The sequence below is a fragment of the Pteronotus mesoamericanus genome, unplaced genomic scaffold (genome assembly GCF_021234165.1).
Source record: "Pteronotus mesoamericanus isolate MK-2021 breed Mesoamerican mustached bat unplaced genomic scaffold, CSHL_Meso_final contig_121, whole genome shotgun sequence".
NCBI classification, from domain to species: domain Eukaryota; kingdom Metazoa; phylum Chordata; class Mammalia; order Chiroptera; family Mormoopidae; genus Pteronotus; species Pteronotus mesoamericanus.
Genome location: NW_026555046.1, coordinates 2,923,721 through 2,942,707, shown reverse-complemented (window position 1 = coordinate 2,942,707; position 18,987 = coordinate 2,923,721). Strand labels below are relative to the sequence as shown.

The 18,987-nt window shown below is 37.8% G+C and overlaps 1 protein-coding gene across 1 annotated transcript in view; it reads left to right on the top strand.

Annotated features, from left to right (window-relative positions):
* TMEM131 (transmembrane protein 131) overlaps window positions 1–18,987 on the top strand; it is a 243,461-nt gene that overhangs the window by 86,242 nt on the left and 138,232 nt on the right. Inside the window, exon 4 of the mRNA XM_054586120.1 lies at window positions 9,288–9,356. Within this exon, the coding sequence (XP_054442095.1) occupies window positions 9,288–9,356 (69 nt within the window). The remainder of the gene's footprint in view (window positions 1–9,287; window positions 9,357–18,987) is intronic.

The window sequence follows — 18,987 nt, the reverse complement described above, 5'->3', positions numbered from 1 at the left end:
ATAGTTATTTCTTACAACCCTTATCTATTTCTGTGGTATCAGTTGTTATTCCTCTTCTTCCATTTCTGATATTTATTTGGGTCCTGTCCCTTTTTTCCTTGATGAGTCTGCTTAAAGGCTTGTCAGTTTCGTTTTATCTTTTCAAAGAACCAGCTCCTGGATTTGTTGATCCTTTGAATTGTCCTTTTAAGTCTCTATGTCATTCAGTTCTGCTCTGATCTTGATTATTTCCTTCCTTCTATTCATTCTGGGCTTTGTTTGTTGTTGTTTCACTCATTCTTGAACCTGGAGGATTACTTTGTTTATTTGAAATGTTTCTATCTTTTTTAGGTAGGGCTGTGTTGCTATGAAGTTCCCTCTCACCACTGCATTCATTCACTGTGTCCCATAGGTTTTGGACTGTTGTGTGTTCATTTTCATTTTTAGCCAGAAAATTCTTGATTTCTTCTTTGATCTCATTATGACCTATTCATTGTATAATAGCGTGCTATTCAGCCTCCATGAATTTGAATGTTTTTGAGTTTTTTCCTTAAGCTTGGTTTCCAATTTCAAGCCCTTGTGATCTGAGAAAATTTGCTTGTTATGATTTCAGTTTTCTTGAATTTGTTGAGGCTTGTTTTGTGTCCTCTCATGTGATCTATCTTTGAAAATGTTCCATGTGCATTTGAAAAGAATGTATTTTCCTTCTTTGGGATGAAAGGTTCTATATATCTCTGTTAAGTACATTTGAGCTAATGCGTCGTTCAGTTCCACGATATCTTTGTTTTTTTTTTTTTTTTTGGAAGATCTATTTATTATTGACAATGGTGTGTTAAAATCCCCTACAATCAGTGTGTTACTGTCTATATCTTTCTTGAAGTCCTCCAAGATTTTCCTTATATATTTCGGTGCTCCTTCGTTGGCTGCATATAAGTTTACAATGCTTATGTCTTCTTGATGGATTCTTCCTTTGAGCATTATGAATTGTCCTCTGTTTCTTTTTATGGCCTTTGTTTTGAAATCTGTTTTGTCTGCTGTAATATTGCAATCCTGGGTTTTATTCCCTGTCCATTTTCTTGGAATATTTTTTTCCATCCCCTTACTTTCGGTCTGTGTGGGTCCTTTGTTCTGAGGTGGGTCTCTTGTAGGCAGCATATATGTAGGTCATGCTTTCTTGTCCATTCAGCTACCCTATATCTTTTGATTCGAGTATTTAACCCATTTACATTTAAAGTTACTATTAATAGGTACTTATTTTTTCCCTTTGTACCTGTGTTCCTCTGTTTCTCACTCTTTTTCTTCATCTTTTTAAAGCAGTCCCTTTAGCATTTCTTGCAATGCCAGTTTGATGGAGGTGTATTCTTTTAGCCTTTTGTCTGGGAAACTCCTTATTTCACCTTCCATTTTAATTGAGAGCCTTGATGAGTAGAGCAGCCTTGGTTGCAGGCCTTTGCTATTCATGACTTGGAATATTTGTTGCCATTCCCTTCTGGCCTGTAGTGTTTCTGTTGAGAAGTTAGCTGCTAGCAGTGTCAGGGCTCCCTTGTATGTTACCAGCTGTTTTTTCTCCCTTGCTGCCTTTAGGAATGTCTCTTTGTCTTTGAAATTTGCCATTTTAATTATGATGTGTCTTGGAGTGAGCCTCTTTGTGTTCCTCTTGAATGGGACCCTCTGTGCTTCCTGGACTTGTGTGACTTTTTCTCTCCTCCATTTAGAGAAGTGTTCCATCGTTACTTTTTCAAATAGGTTCTCTATCCCTTCCTCCTCTTCTTCTCCTTCTGGTAACCCTATTATACGGATATTATTGGTTCAGGTTGTCCTGCATTTCCCTAAACACGTCTTCATTCATTTTGAGTCTTTTTCCCTTTTCTTGCTCTTTCTGGGAGCCTTTTTCTACCTTGTCATCCAGCTTGCTGTTTGGATCCTCAGCTTCATCTAGCCTGCTTTTGATTCCTTCTGTGTTCTTCAATTCAGAAATTTTATTCTTCATTTCCTCTTGCCTCTTATTGATATTTCCTGTGTCCTTTTTCATGCTGATATAGTTTGCAGTAAGTTCCTCGTAGTTTCCCTGCAGTTTTTGGTAATTCTCTCTGAGCTCCCTGAGAACTGTTCTTTTGAACTCAATATCTGAGTTTACTTGCCTCTGTTTCATTTAGTTCTCTTCCTGGGGATTCCTCCTTTCCCTTCAACTGAGGAGAGTTTCTTTGTCTTCCTGTTATTTGTGAGACCCTTCTTTTTTGCTTCTGCTTCTTAAATTGATCTGTTTTGACTTCCTGACTTGTAATGTGGACCTCTGTGGTTGGAGACCGCTGTTTTTTTTTCCTGGGCTGCCTCTGATGATGTCAGCCTTTGACCCCATATGACATAAGCAGTCTTTTCTAGACTTCCAGGAATCTCTTACCCATTTTTGTTTCAAGTAGTGACTGATAAAGGATTTAACTGTTGTCATTTTGTTAATTTTTTCCTCTTTGTAAATTCTTTGTTCCTTCCTACTCTATTTACCTCACTGCCTTCTTCTCTGATTTGATGACCCTTTGTGGTAGTATGGTTTGACTTCTTAATTATGATTTTTTTGTGTAACTACTACAGGTTTTCTTTTTGTGGTTGCCATGAGGCTAACATAAAAACCACATTTTTTAACATTTTATTTTAATATGACAGCTTAACTTTGATAGCATACATAAACTTTATACTTTTATTTTCCTTTCCACATTTTAATGATGTCAAATTTTACATATATTTTATGTTGTATAGTCAGTAGCAGTTTGTTTTTATTTTAGGTATTTTAGTACATTTTTTACTCTTAAACTGAAGTTGTAAATGAATTAGCACCATAGTCAATATTAGAGAATGTGATTTAGACTATATTTACCATTATCAGTGAGTTTTACACATACATTTATGTTCTTAATGTTTGTTAGTACCCTTTATTTCTGCTTGAAGAACATCCTTTAGCCTTTTTTTTTTTTTTTTTTTTTTTTTAGTAGGGAAGGTCTAGTGAAGATGAACTTGCTCAGATTTTGTTTGTTCAGGAAGTCTTTATCCTTCTGTCATTTCTGAAATACTGCTTTGCCAAGTGTAGTATTGTTGATTGACAGTTATTTTTCCCCAATATTTTAATATATTTTTCTACTTTCTCTTGGCCTGCAAAGTATGGTTGAAAAGTCTGCCTGTATTCTTTTAGGGGTTTCCTTTTATGTGACCTATCTTTCTTCCCTTCACTGCTTTCAAAATTCTGTGTGTTTGATTTTGACAGGTTAATTTTGATGTCTTTCATTGTAGCGTTTTTTGGGTTCATCTTACTTGGGGTCATTTGGGCCTCATAAACCCTAATGGTCATTTTTCTCTTCTAATGTTTGGTAATTCTTGATTAATTATTCCTTTAAATATACTTTTTATGCCTTTCTCTGCTTCTATGATTCCCATAGTATGTTTATGATTTTTCTTGGTGTTATCCTATAGGTTCCACATGCTTTCTTTACCCTTTTTCATTCATTTTCTTATTGCTCCTATGACTAGGTAATTTTAAATTAACTATATTTTAGTTCACTGGTTTGTTCTTTTCCTTTGTAGAGTCTGTTTTTGAAGCTCCCTAGAATTCTTCATTGCATTATATTTTTCAGCTCTGGGATTTCTCTTTGTTTGTTTTTTTAGTAGTTTTTATTTCTTTGTTAATTTTGTTTTGTTCATGCATTGTTTTCCTAATTTTGTTTAGTTGTCTGTGTGTTCTTGTAGTTCACTAAATGCATTTAAGAGGATCATTCTTAATTCTTTTCAGAGAGTTCAAAGATCTCATTTCTTCAGGGTCAGTTATTAGAACTTTATCAGTTTCCTTTGTGGTGTCATGTTTACCGGGTTGTTGATATTCTTTAGTCCTTGCCTTGATACCTACACTGTATGGAATGAGTGGTCTCCTCTTTCCAACTTTATTGTCCACTTCAGGAGAGACAGCTCTTTACCACTCAGCTCAGCTTAGCATGCTTTATGGTTCAGCTGATAGCATCCTCCCATAGGTCTAGTCGCAGTTTGCCCAAGGCCACCTCCCAAGCTCTGAGTTCAGGGTTGGGTTTTGTTTTTTTCTGAGAACCGTTAAATCAAACAACTGGCTTGGTTCTCTGACCATGCACAGCTGTACCATGGGCTCCCAGAGTACCCATTCTCTCTGGTCAGTCTTCCCAGTCAGGCAAGACTAGTTACAGTTCTCAGCAGTTGGGTGGGGCTATGTAGATTCTTTGCTTAGGCAGGACGATAGAACAGGTTTCACATCCTTTATAGCTTGATTGCTGGGCATCCAAATACAGCAAAGCTGATCATCACGCTCCTTGGCCAGATGAGTCAACCAGCTTGGCTCTGCAGATAGACTTAACCACTGGCTGGGTTCTCTGCTCAAGTGCCATTGTAAGTGGAGCTATAGAATGGGCTACAGAGCTCCCCAAGTGCTTTGGTTAGGTCTTCTGATCAAGCACATCTGGAGGCTATATTCAGTCCTAGTAGGCCTTTGAAATTGCTTCTGAGCCCAGGTGGGACCATAGAACAGCCTATGGCTAGTATGGTTTGTTGGTTGGGGACCCGAATTAGGCAAAATTGTCCATCGAGCTCACTGGCCACTGGCCAGGATCTCCACTTAGCTGTTGTTGAAAGGAGTAGTGAAGTCTGCCAAGAACCAAGTGTTGGTTGCTATAAGCCCCACTGTCCTCTGCATCTCAATCTGATCTCCAGGGCTCAAGCCCTACAGATCTGCCCCCACAATTCCCCCTAAAGTCCCTAAGGAAGCTTTCCAGGAAGCAACCCACAACAAATAGGGGGGCTGGATATCCACCTCGGACTCTGTTTCCCACTGGAGAAACCCTAGGCCTCCAGGACCCTCTCAGTGGAGGGCTTTGCTAGCCTGGTGGAGGGGTAGTGAGATAAGACTTTAGCCCTTCCTCTTACCTTTCTGATGTCCTTTTTGGTCTCTGTAATTCGAGGTGGGGGAGGTTCAGCCTTTCCCCCATGTTCTTGGGTTTTCATAGTGGTATCTTATCTGTGGTTAGTTTCTAGTTGGTCTTGTGCAGAGCACTGAAGTTGCAATGGCATATGTTGCCATCTTGATTGTACCACTCCCCAAAGACACCATTAGGAAAAGGAGGGACAGGGAGAAAATATTCACAGTAGGTATATTTGACAAAGAACATGTATATGGAATACATACAGAACTCTTACATCTTACAATTTAAATAAGACAAACATCCCAGTTTTAAAACTTTGAACACTTTACAAAAGGAAGTATCTAATGGGACACTAAAAATTGGAAAGGTGTTCAATATCATTAGTCCTTTGGGAAATGCAAATTTGAGCTAAAATGTATTTATAGGAAAGTGTATGTTATATAGGAGTAGTCTGTGTTATTTTTAAGACACTTTTTTAGCTTTCTCTAATAAAATCATATTTGGAACCATTTTAAATAGTGACTTTGAAAGGTACTTCCTAAGGTAGTTTCCCCCCTTCCTAATTTTGCTTGCAATGCTTGTTGTAGATCAGAATACAAAAGAGTAGTCCCAAATATGAGTGTACATAAAAACACAAATTTCTGGGTTCCACACTAGATGATAGGCATCAGATTGGAGATGGGTCCCTAGAATCTACACTTCTAACATTTTAGAGGATTAAGATACAGTAGACCACTAACCATTCTTTAAGAAATATTGGGCCAAAAACAGTACCTTTTACTTAGGTAGTAGCCACTACCAAAGCTCCAAGAAACCCTTCTGTGCTTCACCTGGGAGATAACTGCCTAACTCGGACCCAATAGTTCTCTAGGCGGCATAGACCGCATCTTGTGTCTCTTCAGTTGTTCCCTAGCTTGTCAAAAACTAGTCTTTATTCATCTCTTTATCCCCAAATATATAGTAAAAATTTTAGTGCAAATAAAAACACTGTATTGAGAATTTCAAAACAAATATGATCCCTGCGGAAAGCATAAAATCATGCATTATACTATTAACAATGTGACAGATTCTGTTTCTTTGAAATTGCCAAAGGGCACCATTGTTCAAACTTGCTTCTTCCCCAGTTTATTTTTCAATGTTACAGATTTGGAAACATTTGCTCTCTGTTAATAAAGTACTAAATGCCATGGCCTTTCCAAATAAACATAGTAGTAACCCTTTTGATCAGTTATGGCTACATGACAATTATGTTATTGGAGTTCGGGTTTTTGTTAAAATAAGATTGTACCCATTAAACCTATGCCAACTGTGTTGTACCCACTGAAATATTAAGCTCTTTCTTAGATATAGATTTGTTACTGCTTTGAAAATATGCATTTATTTATGAGGGGAATAATTTTTCATGTATTGTTCCCTCAATCTCACATTATGTGAGTACTCTATAAATATCACAATAATAATTGCAATATACCACCTTTGTGGAACATTTTATGGATGATCTTCTTAGCCCATACAGACAAAAAAGAGAAACAAAGTGTAAGAACTTGAAAGGAATAAATAGAATTGTTTTTACTTGCAAATTATTTGTTTTCAGAGATAATCCAAGACAGTAATTATTTTGGCAGCCCATATAGTTAGTGATGGGAAGATCTAAGAGAATCTGTACACAAACTATTACAATTAACTCACCAAAGTAACTTGACATCTCCATCTAGATAATACATCTCCAATTCAAATGTCTAAAAATACTCTTGAATATCTACTCATTTTCCCTTCCCTACTTCCAGCCCACTATTCCCATGCCATGACTATGGATGCAGTTTCTCAGGCCAAAATCTTAGAATGAAGTCATCCTGTATGCTTCTCTTCTTTGTCACGTCACAATCAGCCTGATAGCATAACCTGTTGTCTAGCTTCTACATATATAGGGTGGGGGAAAAGTACATTTACAGTTATGAGTCCGTGAAACAAGAGTTTATTCCTGTATCATGATTTATTCATTATTGTATTATTTTCCATACAAACAACTGTAAACCTACTTTTGCACCACCCTGTATTCATAAAAGAAGCCACGTCTTACCACCCTTCCTTGCAATCACATAGACCATGGCTATCATTCCCTCTTGTCTGTACTGTTGCACCACTTCGCTGCTTCCACTTTTGGGTCACTACAGTCTGTTCTTCACATAGCAGCCAGCATTAACCTTTTCACACACGTAAGATCATGTTATTTCCTTGTTCAAAACATTGTAGAGGCTTTTTGATACACTTAGAATAAAATCAAGACTCCTACTAGGAGACCTGAGCCCGCTTCCTACCTCTGTCTCCTCTTCCCGGCATTCTGACCACATCAGCTTCATTTTCCTCAGCCTACTAAGTACATCCTACTGTCTTTTCCCAGATCTCCCCCATTACGTCTCAGTTCTGGTGTTCCTCCTCAGAGAGGCATTTTCTCTTCTACTGTGTGTGATTTATCTTTATGTGTTACACATCACTGCCATTGCTTCACTTTTGTTGTCCTTACTGAAATGTTAGTGCCATGAAAGCAGGCTCTTTGCTTTTGTCCCCATAGCCCCAGCACTAGACAGCCCATGGGCTTCAGTATATTTGTGTTGAATTTACAGAGTGTGCACTTTTTTTTACCTTGTCTGGCCACTTTAGATATTTCCATTTGTAACTTGGGGAGTTGACACAGTTTTTTGAGAGAAAAAACTGTTTATTAATCTCCTTTGTATATCTAACAAGTCAGAGTTTATATGTAAATTATTGAGTTACACACATTTACTTTATGCGTTATACTTTCCCCCCTTTGATTAGATGAAGATTTTATGCAAGTTTGGGTTCTACACCAATAAAACTGATAAATTGATCCGGATCTCTTGTTTCGAAGGAGCCAGAGTGTTCTTGTTACATCATGTCTAAGAAGGGCAGAAATCAAAGGTAGATTCTGTACCTCTTGCTGCATTTAGCAGCTGTCTTGTGAGGAATTCTACGTTCTTTGCCCCAGTGCTTTAGTAAAGTATAATCATACATTTGGTGTTTTCCTTCTTGTTTGTGTATGTCATCTTTTCTGTTCACCATATGTAGAGGAATTATCAAACAGCACAGATTACTCTCAATTGATAGGGCTAAAAATACCCTTAGATTTTATTACTTTTAACTCAATTATTCCACTCAGGCTATGTAATCTTTATAGAATAGAGTTAAAGCTAAATTTCCAACATATTTTGTATGTTCTTTTTCTAATGTACTTCCTTTATTTCTTGAATGACATTACTGTATCATTTGAAGCTCGTGTTCTTGTGAATTATGATGGTGATGGAAATACTTACTTCAAAGAATTGGTTTTGTTCTTGTGTCATTTCTTAAAATGCAACAGAAAGATAAACATGGAGTATTTAGAAATTTTAGTGGCTGACAATTTCTGGTTTTCTTGGTGTATAAATACATAACTGTAGGTATGCGGGCTCCCCCCACCCTGTTATTTATACTTAACATCACTGTTAGGTCATCGTGATGTCTAGTAGGTTTGCTCTTTCAAAACCTTTCCTAGCCCTGACTGGTTTGGCTGAGTGGGTTGGGTGTCCTTCAGGAAACCAAGAGGTCGCCAGTTCAATTCCTGGTCAGAGCACATGCTGGGGTTGCTGGGCTAGGTCCCTGGTTGGGGGCATGCCAGAGGCAACCTATTGACTCTGTTTCACATCGATATTCCTCTTCCTCTTTTTTTCCCTCCCTTACCCTCTCTCTAAAAATAAATAAAATCTTTTTTAAAAAACTGTTCTATTGGGAAGTCCTAGTATCAAGTGGGACAGTTAGAAATGATACTCAAATATTTAGTCCAAGATGTCAAAGATCAGTGTTCCAGACTCAGATTAAAAAAATATTTCAGTTCTTGGAAATTTCTGCCCCAAAATTTATTTTTGTTTAGTTCCTTTGCCTTTCCAGTTATCATGTGATCACAGTTACTATCTCTATGTATAGGTATATGTCTGCCAAGTATACGTAGTTGGTATCATCTATTTATTGTTCATTGTACATGTATCAAAAATCTAAGCAAGTCTTTTAAGGTATATTATTGTGAATAATATCAACCAAATAAATTTCAACATTCAGTCTGCCTGAGAAGTTTCTCTTTTTACATTACCTTGCATTAGGGAAAATACTCCTATGTTGTCGTTGTTGTTATTATTTTCATTTTGTTAAAACACCCTTAATTGCTTTTATCTAATAAAGAAAGTAATGCATATTCCTACTAGAACATTAACCTCCACTTTTCTTAAAGGTACATACTCATGACAAAATTTAAGTCCCTGACTTTGGTTTGGGGAAATGTGTTTTTCTGAGGAATTGCTTCTTAAGCTGTTTTCTTTTTACTTACAGTATATCTCTGTACCGGGGTAACTGTAGACCTATACGATTTGAACCACCAATGCTGGATTTCCATGAACAGTAAGTTTGAAATGTCCAGACCATAGTTCTTCTTTAAAATATGCCTGTAATTTACTCATGCATTTGTCTTGCCTTTCGCCTGTGTTATCTGTTTGAAAAAGTTAATATTGAAGTCATCAGGTAAACAAATGATGTTGAATGCAGTTTGCAGATGGGAAGTAATAATTATGAACCTAACATATAATACTAAATTTTGAAGTTTGAAAGCTACTCACTTATTTGAGTCTCTGTTTCTCTTACCTCCAGAAGAAGCATAAAATTTATGGGTTATCTTTTCTTATTAGCACTTCATTGTCATTTTTATTATTTAAATTTTTCCTGTGGATATAGGATATATTATTTGTTTGTTTGATGCATTGCTTTTCTTTTCTTCTTCTTAAGCCCCTACGTTGGAGGCTAAAGGGCACAGTTATACCGGCAAAGTCAGACCAGACCAGACCAGATCTTAGTTCAGCAACCTTGATACTTGAGTTCTAGCTAAGAAGTAATTCAGAGCCAAGACTCAAACATTAAGAGAAAGTTTATTTAGAAAGTTAAAAAGGTAGGAGAAGTGAGCTGTAGAGGAAATGGACTCAAGAAACAAGTTACATAGGCAGAAAGGCTCTTGGAACTTAGTAGAAGAGAGAGGCAAGGAAAACACACCTGGGGAAAGTGAGTGGGGAAAGGTGTGGAGGTGCTCCAAAGTACGAACTTTTATACATCATCAAACATTATAATAATAATATCTCCAACCCAGAAGGGCAGACCAAAGCAAATCCCACAGAAACACAGGGTTCAGCTACAGACATGCTTCTTGAAACTACATTCTGGCTCACTTCCTACGTCTGGGCCTCAGGTTTTGCATATTGCAGATGTACTTAGGGGGAAACAATCAGAATAAACACTGATGAACTCCATTCTAAGACTGTGACCTGAGCAATATAAGGGTATATGAATATGTATAACTGTAGGGACAGAGGAGATCAGTATACTATACCAAAATTCTTTGTCTAAAATAGTGAATATTTTTACTTTGAAAAAGTTCGTAACCATTCTAGAGAGATTGCTTAAAAAGTCACATCCAGCTGTTTTTCACTTCATTATTTGTTTTTTGAGAGAGTTTTACAAACTTCATGCATCCCTTCAGATAAATCAGTTTTCAGGTATACAAAATACCTGAGTTAGAATTGGGAATTACTTTTCCAAATTATCTGTCCCTCAATCCCTTTAGATAATGACCCACTCCCTAAATACGAGAAATTAAATTTTTGTAAATCTATGTTATAAAAACCACATGAATATAAACAGAGGTTCCTAAATTCAGAACTTCTGACTGTAGAAAATCAAAAGGGATGTGAATGAAAGAATGTGCCTAGCATTTTTAGAGCTAAGGTTCATTTTATGAAACATGAAAGTAGTTAGGATTTCACTTATATGTGGAACCTAATGAACAAAATAAACTACAAAGTGGAGACAGACTCATGGTTACAGAGAACAGACTAACAGCTGTCAGAGGGGAGGAGGATGGGGATTGAGTGAGAAGGGTGAAAGGATTAATCAAAGAAAAAAGAAAGACTCAAGTGAATACAGACAGCAGTATGGTGATTTCAGGAGAGAAAGGGTGTGGAGGGATATAGAAGAAGATAAAGGGAGGGGATAAATGGTGATGGAAGGAGATGCGACTCAGAGTGGTGAACACACAAATATACAGATGATGTAGAATTTTACACCTGAAACCCATATAATTAACCAATGTCACCCCAAGAAATTCCTTTTTTTAAAATCATGTTTATTCTATTACAGTTGTCTCAATTTTTTCCCCTTTGCCCTCCTCCACCCTTGCCCCCTGCTCCCCTGTCCCACAGTCAGTTACCACTCTGTTGTCCATGTCCATGGGTCAGTCATACATGTTCTCTGTTTAGTTCCTTCGCCTTCTTTCCACCATTGTCCTCCTTCCCCATCTCCTCTGATCACTTTCACTCTGCTCCATGTTTCCTTGCCTGTGATTTATTTTGTTCATTGGTTTATTTTGTTTAATAAATTCCACTTATAAGTGAGATCATATGGTAGTTGTTTTTTACCAACTGGCTTATTTCACTTAGCATAATATTCTCCAGTTACATCCATATTCTCACAAAAGGTAGGAATTCCTTCTTTTGTTTTTTCATAAATGCAGATTGATTTAATTTATTTTTTACATGTCAAAATCCATTATAAAATATTTAAAAATTTAAATCCATTTTAAAGTCTCAGCAATTAAAACAACATGACACCAGTACAGAAATAATCAAGGAGATCAATGAAATAAAATGAGCGTTCTAGAAACAAATGTATATATCTAACAATGTAATATATAATTAAATTGATATTTCAAACCAATGGGGAAAATAAAGCTTATTTAACAAATAAGGTACATGGACCACTATTACGTGAAATAAAACAAATATAGAGCCCTATGTCACACTATACAAGAAACTTTCGGGTGACTTAAAAATCAATATGTAAATTCTAAGGAGTTTTAGGAGAAAATACAAACTAATATTTTTCCTTACCCTGAAGTAAAATATTCAAACCCAGAAGCTATAAAGTAAAATATTGACAGTATGACTATATTAAACATTTAAGACTGTACAGTAATATACATATAAAAAAAGTTAAAGACAAGTAATAGAATAGGACAGTATTTGCAGCATATCTAAAATACGGTTAATTGGTTTATGTGGGGTTTTTTTTTTAGGGAAAAGAATTTTACAAACATTTAATCAAAAACTGGATAAAGAATACCAAAAAGTCATTTAAAGCTATTTAAAAATAATAGAAATAGGCAAGAAATATACAAAAACAGGTTTAGTTTCCACAAATAATAAAGGAACAATTAAAATAACACATCATTGTCACAATCAGATTAATAAGTATTAAAAATATTGTTAATATCAAGTATTGGTGACTGTGAAAGGAACTGAGTATTCATAGACTCTTTTTCTTCATCTTCTTAAAGCAGTCCCTTTAGCATTTCTTGCAATGCCAGTTTGATGGAGGTGTATTCTTTTAGCCTTCTTTTGTCTGGGAAACTCCTTATTTCACCTTCCATTTTAATTGAGAGCCTTGATGAGTAGAGCAGCCTTGGTTGCAGGCCTTTGCTTTTCATGACTTGGAATATTTGTTGCCATTCCCTTCTGGCCTGTAGTGTTTCTGTTGAGAAGTCAGCTGCTAGCAGTGTCAGGGCTCCCTTGTATGTTACCAGCTGTTTTTTCTCCCTTGCTGCCTTTAGGATTGTCTCTTTGTCTTTGAAATTTGCCATTTTAATTATGATGTGTCTTGGAGTGAGCCTCTTTGTGTTCCTCTTGAATGGGACCCTCTGTGCTTCCTGGACTTGTGTGACTTTTTCTCTCCTCAATTTAGGGAAGTTTCCATTGCTAATTTTTCCAACAGATTCTCTGTCCCTTGTTCCTCCTCATCCCTTCTGTATCCCTATTATGCAGATATAATTACATTTCAGGTTGTCCTGCATTTCCCTAAATGCCTCTTTATTCTTTTTGAGTCTTTTCATTTTCTTGCTCTTTCTGGGAGCTTTTTTCTACCTTGTCCTCCAGCTCACTGATTCGTTCCTGTGCTTCATCTAGGCTACTTTTGATTCCTTCTGGTGTGTTCTTCAATTCAGATATTGTATTCTTCATTTCCTCTTGTCTCTTATTGATAGTTTCTATGTCCTTTTTCATGCTGATACAGTTTGCAGCAAGTTCCTTGTAGTTTCCCTGTATTTTTTTGTAATTCTCTCTGAGCTCCCTGAGCTCATTGAGCTTCCTTATAACCATTGTTTTGAACTCAATATCTGATAGTTTACTTGCCTCTATTTCATTTAGCTCTCTTTTTGGGGATTCATCCTTTCCCTTCAACTGGGGGGTGTTTCTTTGTCTTCCCATTATTTGTGAGGCTCTTCCCTTTTGAATCTGCTCCTTAAATTGATCTCTGTCTTGATTTCTTGACTTTGTGGTATGAACATCTATGGTAGGAGACCACTGTTTTTTCTTTCTGGATCTGCCTCTGAGGATGTCAGATGTTACCCCTGTCTGATGTTAGTCTGTTCGCGAATTCCAGGAATGTACTGTCTGTGGCTGTCTCCTTCAGCTGTTAATCTAGTCACTCTGCAGGCCTGCTTAGACAGGGCAGGGTGGGACAGAGTCCCTCCTGGGAGCGGCGCTACTGTGTTACTGTGTCCTCTGAGCCTGTAGCCACTCAAGGCGGTGGTGTGCCTGAGCAAGATGGCTGCTGCCATATGGGGAATGAGTCAGCACTGGACCTCGCCAACTACTCTCTCCGTTTTGTCCCCAAAGCCTCCTTCATCAGTCTCTCTTCGGACATCTCTAGCCCACTCTGCCCCTGCCTTTGCCGGACCAGGGTAAAATAAATTTATGCGTTGGCCCTTTAAAAGGCTGTTTGCGTCTCCAGCTGCATGTCTCTGGCAAAGAGCAACCCTGCCACTTTTCACAGCTGGCTGTTATCTGTGTAATTTTTGGGCTCTGGTGCTGTAGGATGGAGATCCCCACTTACGTTTTAGACCCCGCCCTTCTCAAGGGGAATCCAACTTGCCATTTCAGTATCCTTCTGGTGCTGCTGCCCCTGGGCACCTCACCTGCCTTCTTGAGTCTCTACCGCACTCCTTACCAGTTACATTGTGCTAAAGCTGATTCTTCTCTCTGTCCAAGTTTATAAGGCTCCTGTCTCACTATTTTTCTGTTGTTTGTTCCAGTTGATTTCTCCAAAATTTAGTTGTAATTCCAGGTTGGTCCTGGGAGGAGGTCAGTGTGACTTCCACTCGCTCCTCCACCATGTTGATCCTCCAAATCCCTAAATAAATTAATTAATAAAAGTAGTTTTAGAACAAACAAGATGAAGTTGTACATTTTCAATGAAGAAAGTAAATTATCATTGGGTCAGGAACTAACCGATTGCTAAAGGAAATCAAAGATATTTTAGCACATATCCTCTCTTAAAGTTATAAGTTTATTTTTTTTACCCTTTGAAACATAAAACTTAATTGAAATTTTTTCCTTCTTTGACTACTTTTTGCATCCAAAAATCCCTGCTCTTTCCTAAATAAACATTAAGTGGAAAAAGAATCAGATTAGAATACTTTGGTATAGAATGGCCCATCTTCATGCCTGTTAGTTGCCATCTATTTTGCCCCCCTTTTGTTGGTATAATTCCATTTTCCAGCCCTTAAGAAAAGTGACCCTGTTCCCAGCTGAGGAGTAAATCCTAATTGATCTATGTCAGTTGCCATAATCCCATTCTTCTTGTTTGTGATCAATTCAGCGGTAGATGTGATACATTCTACTGAACAATGTGAGAGATCTGGTCTATTAAAGGGTTTCTGGGGAAGGATTGTTTTCATTCCAAAAAAAGAGATACAATAAAGAAATACCCATCTTCCATGCTGAATCATGTCTGCATGTGATTTTTGAGGTGCTTTGGCAACCATCTTGTAATCAATTGGAAGTACTAGCCTGAGGATAAAGCCAGCAAAGTATGTTTGACAGAGGGGAAAATGGAAAGAACTTAAGCTCTTGACCATATTGTTGCACTGCTGAATTAATCAATCCTGGAACTGCCCACTTCAGGGTTTTTTTGTTCAGTGACAGTTACTCATCTTGCTTTCTTGATCTCTTGTAGATTGTATGGCATTGCTGTCTTGTTCATCTCTCAGCTCTTTTTCTGCCTCCACCCTGTGAACCACGTTGTTTGGCTCCTGTGTCTAAGGCTCTTTTTTCTTAGCCTCTTTCAAGGGTTCTGTTTCTCTGTCTATACCCTAACTGTGTCTGCTTCTGTTTCCTCAGCCCTTTTAAGCCCCCTCCACACTTTCTTACTAGGTGGTATTTCACATCTTTGACTTATACCCATGGTTTCCCACCCTATACCCACAGTCCCCTCAACAGTTACCTCATGTCTCCAACAACACCTTAACGTCAGTGTGTCCTGCTCGTGCTTCTCAATTTCCAGTCTCTGTGAATGGTGCCAGCCAGTCACCAAACCATGAATTCTGAGCATTCCTGAATTCCTCACCTTCCCTCAAAGCACCCTACTTCTTTTCTCACCAAATCCAGTACCAGAATCCTATCAGTTTTTCATGTCTTCTCTCTAACCTTTACTGCTCACCCTTCTCCTCTTAATTCAGGCCTTCATCATTTCTTATCTAGACTGACCACATGCCTGCCATTTCCTATTTATGATCTGTACTATCAACAGAGAAATCTCTTTACTCTTGAAATCTTATCATGTTATTTCCTGCACTCCTCTCCCCCAAAAAACCCCTTAATGGTTTCCTAATGTCTTCAAGATAATGCTAAGTGTCTTAACATCAGATCTGTCCTTTACCTCTCTTACACGCCACCCCACCCTGAACTACACCTGTGCATAACTATTGATACTTATAGTGCTCTGAAATAACTGATCTTTCTAAGCTCTAGATATGTTATACATACTTTAAGAGCCTCCCATATAAAAATAATTTTCATGGAAGCTTTTATGTCTTCAGAAAAGTATAAAGAACAGATGATGAATGTACTGTTCACCCAACTTTAGTAGTGAACATTTTTGCCATATTTTACTTCATATTTTTGCTGATTTGAATCATTTGAAAGTGGCAGACATGATGACATTTCATTCCAATATTCTTCAGGACACATTTGCATACATAAAGACATAATTGGAATACCATTACTGGTATTGTAAGACAATTAACAGTAATTACAGAGTGCCTTTAATTCCTCTGTTTTGGTCAGTGTCTGGTTCTAAGGGATAGAAATATCATTTAAACTAGTTGAGGCAAAGATGAGTGTATATTGGAAGAAACACTGAGGACTGTAATATATCTGCAGGAAGGTAAGAGGTGCAGCTGGGACCAGGGGCCAACAGGATCCCCATTATCCCATGCCACTAGTACTCCTCTCTGTGTGTTATTTCTGCCTCTCTGCATTGGCTTACTCTCCCCACTACCAACATTTTTTTTCCTACAACGATAACAGATTCACTGATTGCTCTTCAGGCTCACATTCTGTAGCCTTTCTCCATCAGGGACGAATAGTTTCTTTTTCTTTAGTTTGAAAAATCTCAGAGTAATGCAATAATCTCCTTGGCTTAGATCAAATGTCTTTCCCACCAGTCAGACAGGGGAGTATTTGGTAGTGGATGTGTCTTAAGGTATTTTCCCTGTTTCACCCAGAGAAATTATACAGTAGGCAACTACTGCAGTTGAAATCAGTTACAGCCTCCTTGGCATGTCAACTCCCTAATGACCTTTAGTGCTATAGGGAATAGCTATTCTCTGTAAAGCAGGCCTTTCCCAGCCTGCCCAGCAGTGGTAGAAACTGCCTTCTCTCTGTTTCCATGGGGTTGTGTTTACCTACAAAGTGGGATGGATCCCCACCCCAAATTTGGTCCAATGTTGAGACTGATGACATCAGATGCATACACACACCAAGAGGGTATGAAAAGGTTTATCATACTCATATAATGAAGCTTTCTGGGGAGAGCTGGGGGTGGAGGGACAATTCTCGCAAACAGGTCTGAAAAACGGCTTGAGGGAGCAGAGAAAGAAGACTTGACTTCACTTTGATTGTCCTTAGGGGTGAAGCTTGCATGGTTTGAACTTCTGACTAGATCCAAGAGGGAGAGTGTGCAGGCTTCCTTACTGGCTTGCCCAGATATATAGCATAAGGTGAAGGGATGTTTGGGGCTTAAAACTGTCAGGAATCAAATGTTAAACAAGGAATTCAAGTCTTCATTATTCATGACGTCTTCTACTAACTTCTATCAGTGCACTGCTGATCATTCTGATATCTGCTCCCCTACTTCTTAGTCTGTCTTTGTACTTCTGTCACATATTTCACATTTAAAAACTTATATATGGTACATTAAGTCCAACAAGGTTGTCTGCTGATTTCTCTTGCTTTAGTTAAGTTAGTTTTACGTTTTTAAGTGTTTTTGCTGGGCTACATTAAGTATTTGCTATACCTTCTCTTCTTGATCCAGCAATGTAGTGACTTAATGCCCATGATATAGATGTTTCATTGACTTGGTATATGTATAGTAATTTTAGAACTTTAGAAGTGTCCTTAACAGAACACTTTCTCATATTTTTCCCAGAAATTTTAAGTGGAGTTGTCATTGCTCACTACCTTGACTGAGGCACTGAAGCTTTGTCTACGGTATTCTGTGAACTTTTTCCACTGCTTGTCATTTTTGCAAATTGAGAAGCCACTCTTAAAGCACCATTTGCAGTGTCTGGAAGAACTTTAAGCTGGATGAATTTAACTCTCCAGGTTGCATCTGATTGCCATGCAGAGCCTCCAGGGGGTTTCCAGTTCTTATGCCAGGAAGTAGCTCTAGTTCCCTGGCCACTTTGTAGACCCCACATGCACTGGCTTCTCTCACTACCCTGATTGTTCCTACTGCCCTCTAGAACTTCCTTCAAAAATAGCTACTTTTGTTTTCATTCATTTTGTTTTAATTTATTCTTTAATTCTACCTCGTCCCCTTACCATCTCCCTTTCTTTTCTCTCTCTCCACCTCCCTTCCACCCCTTAACAATTGGCTGGAACAGTTTGGGCATAACCACTTCTCCCTTTCTTCCTGCTCCCCCTTTAGTTATTTATGCCAGTGCTATTAAATATTTTATATTATCCATGATTCCTTTTTTCATACATTTATTTGCAGACTATAAAAGTTGCTTTGGGTGGAATCTTAGTTTACTGAGTTCTTTGGTTTATATAATCATTAAGAGCAGAAAATCTTGATTTCATATCTAAAGCTTAAAATGGAGGCTGAATGGCTTGAAAATGGAAATTGAATAGACTTATAAAAATGGAAGTATTTATTGTCAAGTTAAATTCAGGTCATCAAAGGCATTTCTCCCTTACCCCTTTTTGATATTCCAAGAAAATCAGGTAGGTCCCCTTTCTAAAGGCACATTTGATGCCTTATATCTTTTCAATTTCTAACTGTTCCACCAACACCCCAGCTTTATCCTCAGTCTAAATAAATGTGTTTTGAGAATATGGTCAGGCTTTGTGGTATTTGAGTAGTACAAAGTAGTACATATTGATTTGGTGCAACTTCCTGCCAGAAGTTGTGTTATTAAGAGTGCTGTGTCACTGTCATTCATAAGGTTTGTCTCAAGGCAGTTGCTCAGCCATCTCTTCAGCTCATTCCTGGCATTGCATATCTTCTTTCTGGGGCATAGGAAACTTGCCATTGTCCACAGAATTGCAGTTTACTTTCCAAGCTAGTTTCTGATTCATAGCTGCTTCTTTCTAGTTCTTTGAGCCTCAGGCTCTTCTAAAATATGAAAAATCAGTAGCTCCACTCTAACACTACAGAGAATAGCTGTATATTGATTCAGCTTCGTTTATTTATAAATAATTCACACTCTCCCCTTTGGCCCTACTTCTGTCTTTGAAGCAGCTCATAATGGAAACAAACAGAACAAGCATTGGCAGGCACTTGAAAATCTTTTTTATTTTTAAATCTACCTGTCTAGCCAAGCAGTCACACATGCTGCTTACTACAGCAGAATTCTAAGGCAGTCCCCAAATTCCTGGCTTCTGAGGTGCATCTACATCTCCCAGTTGTAGCAGTCAAACACTAATCTGGA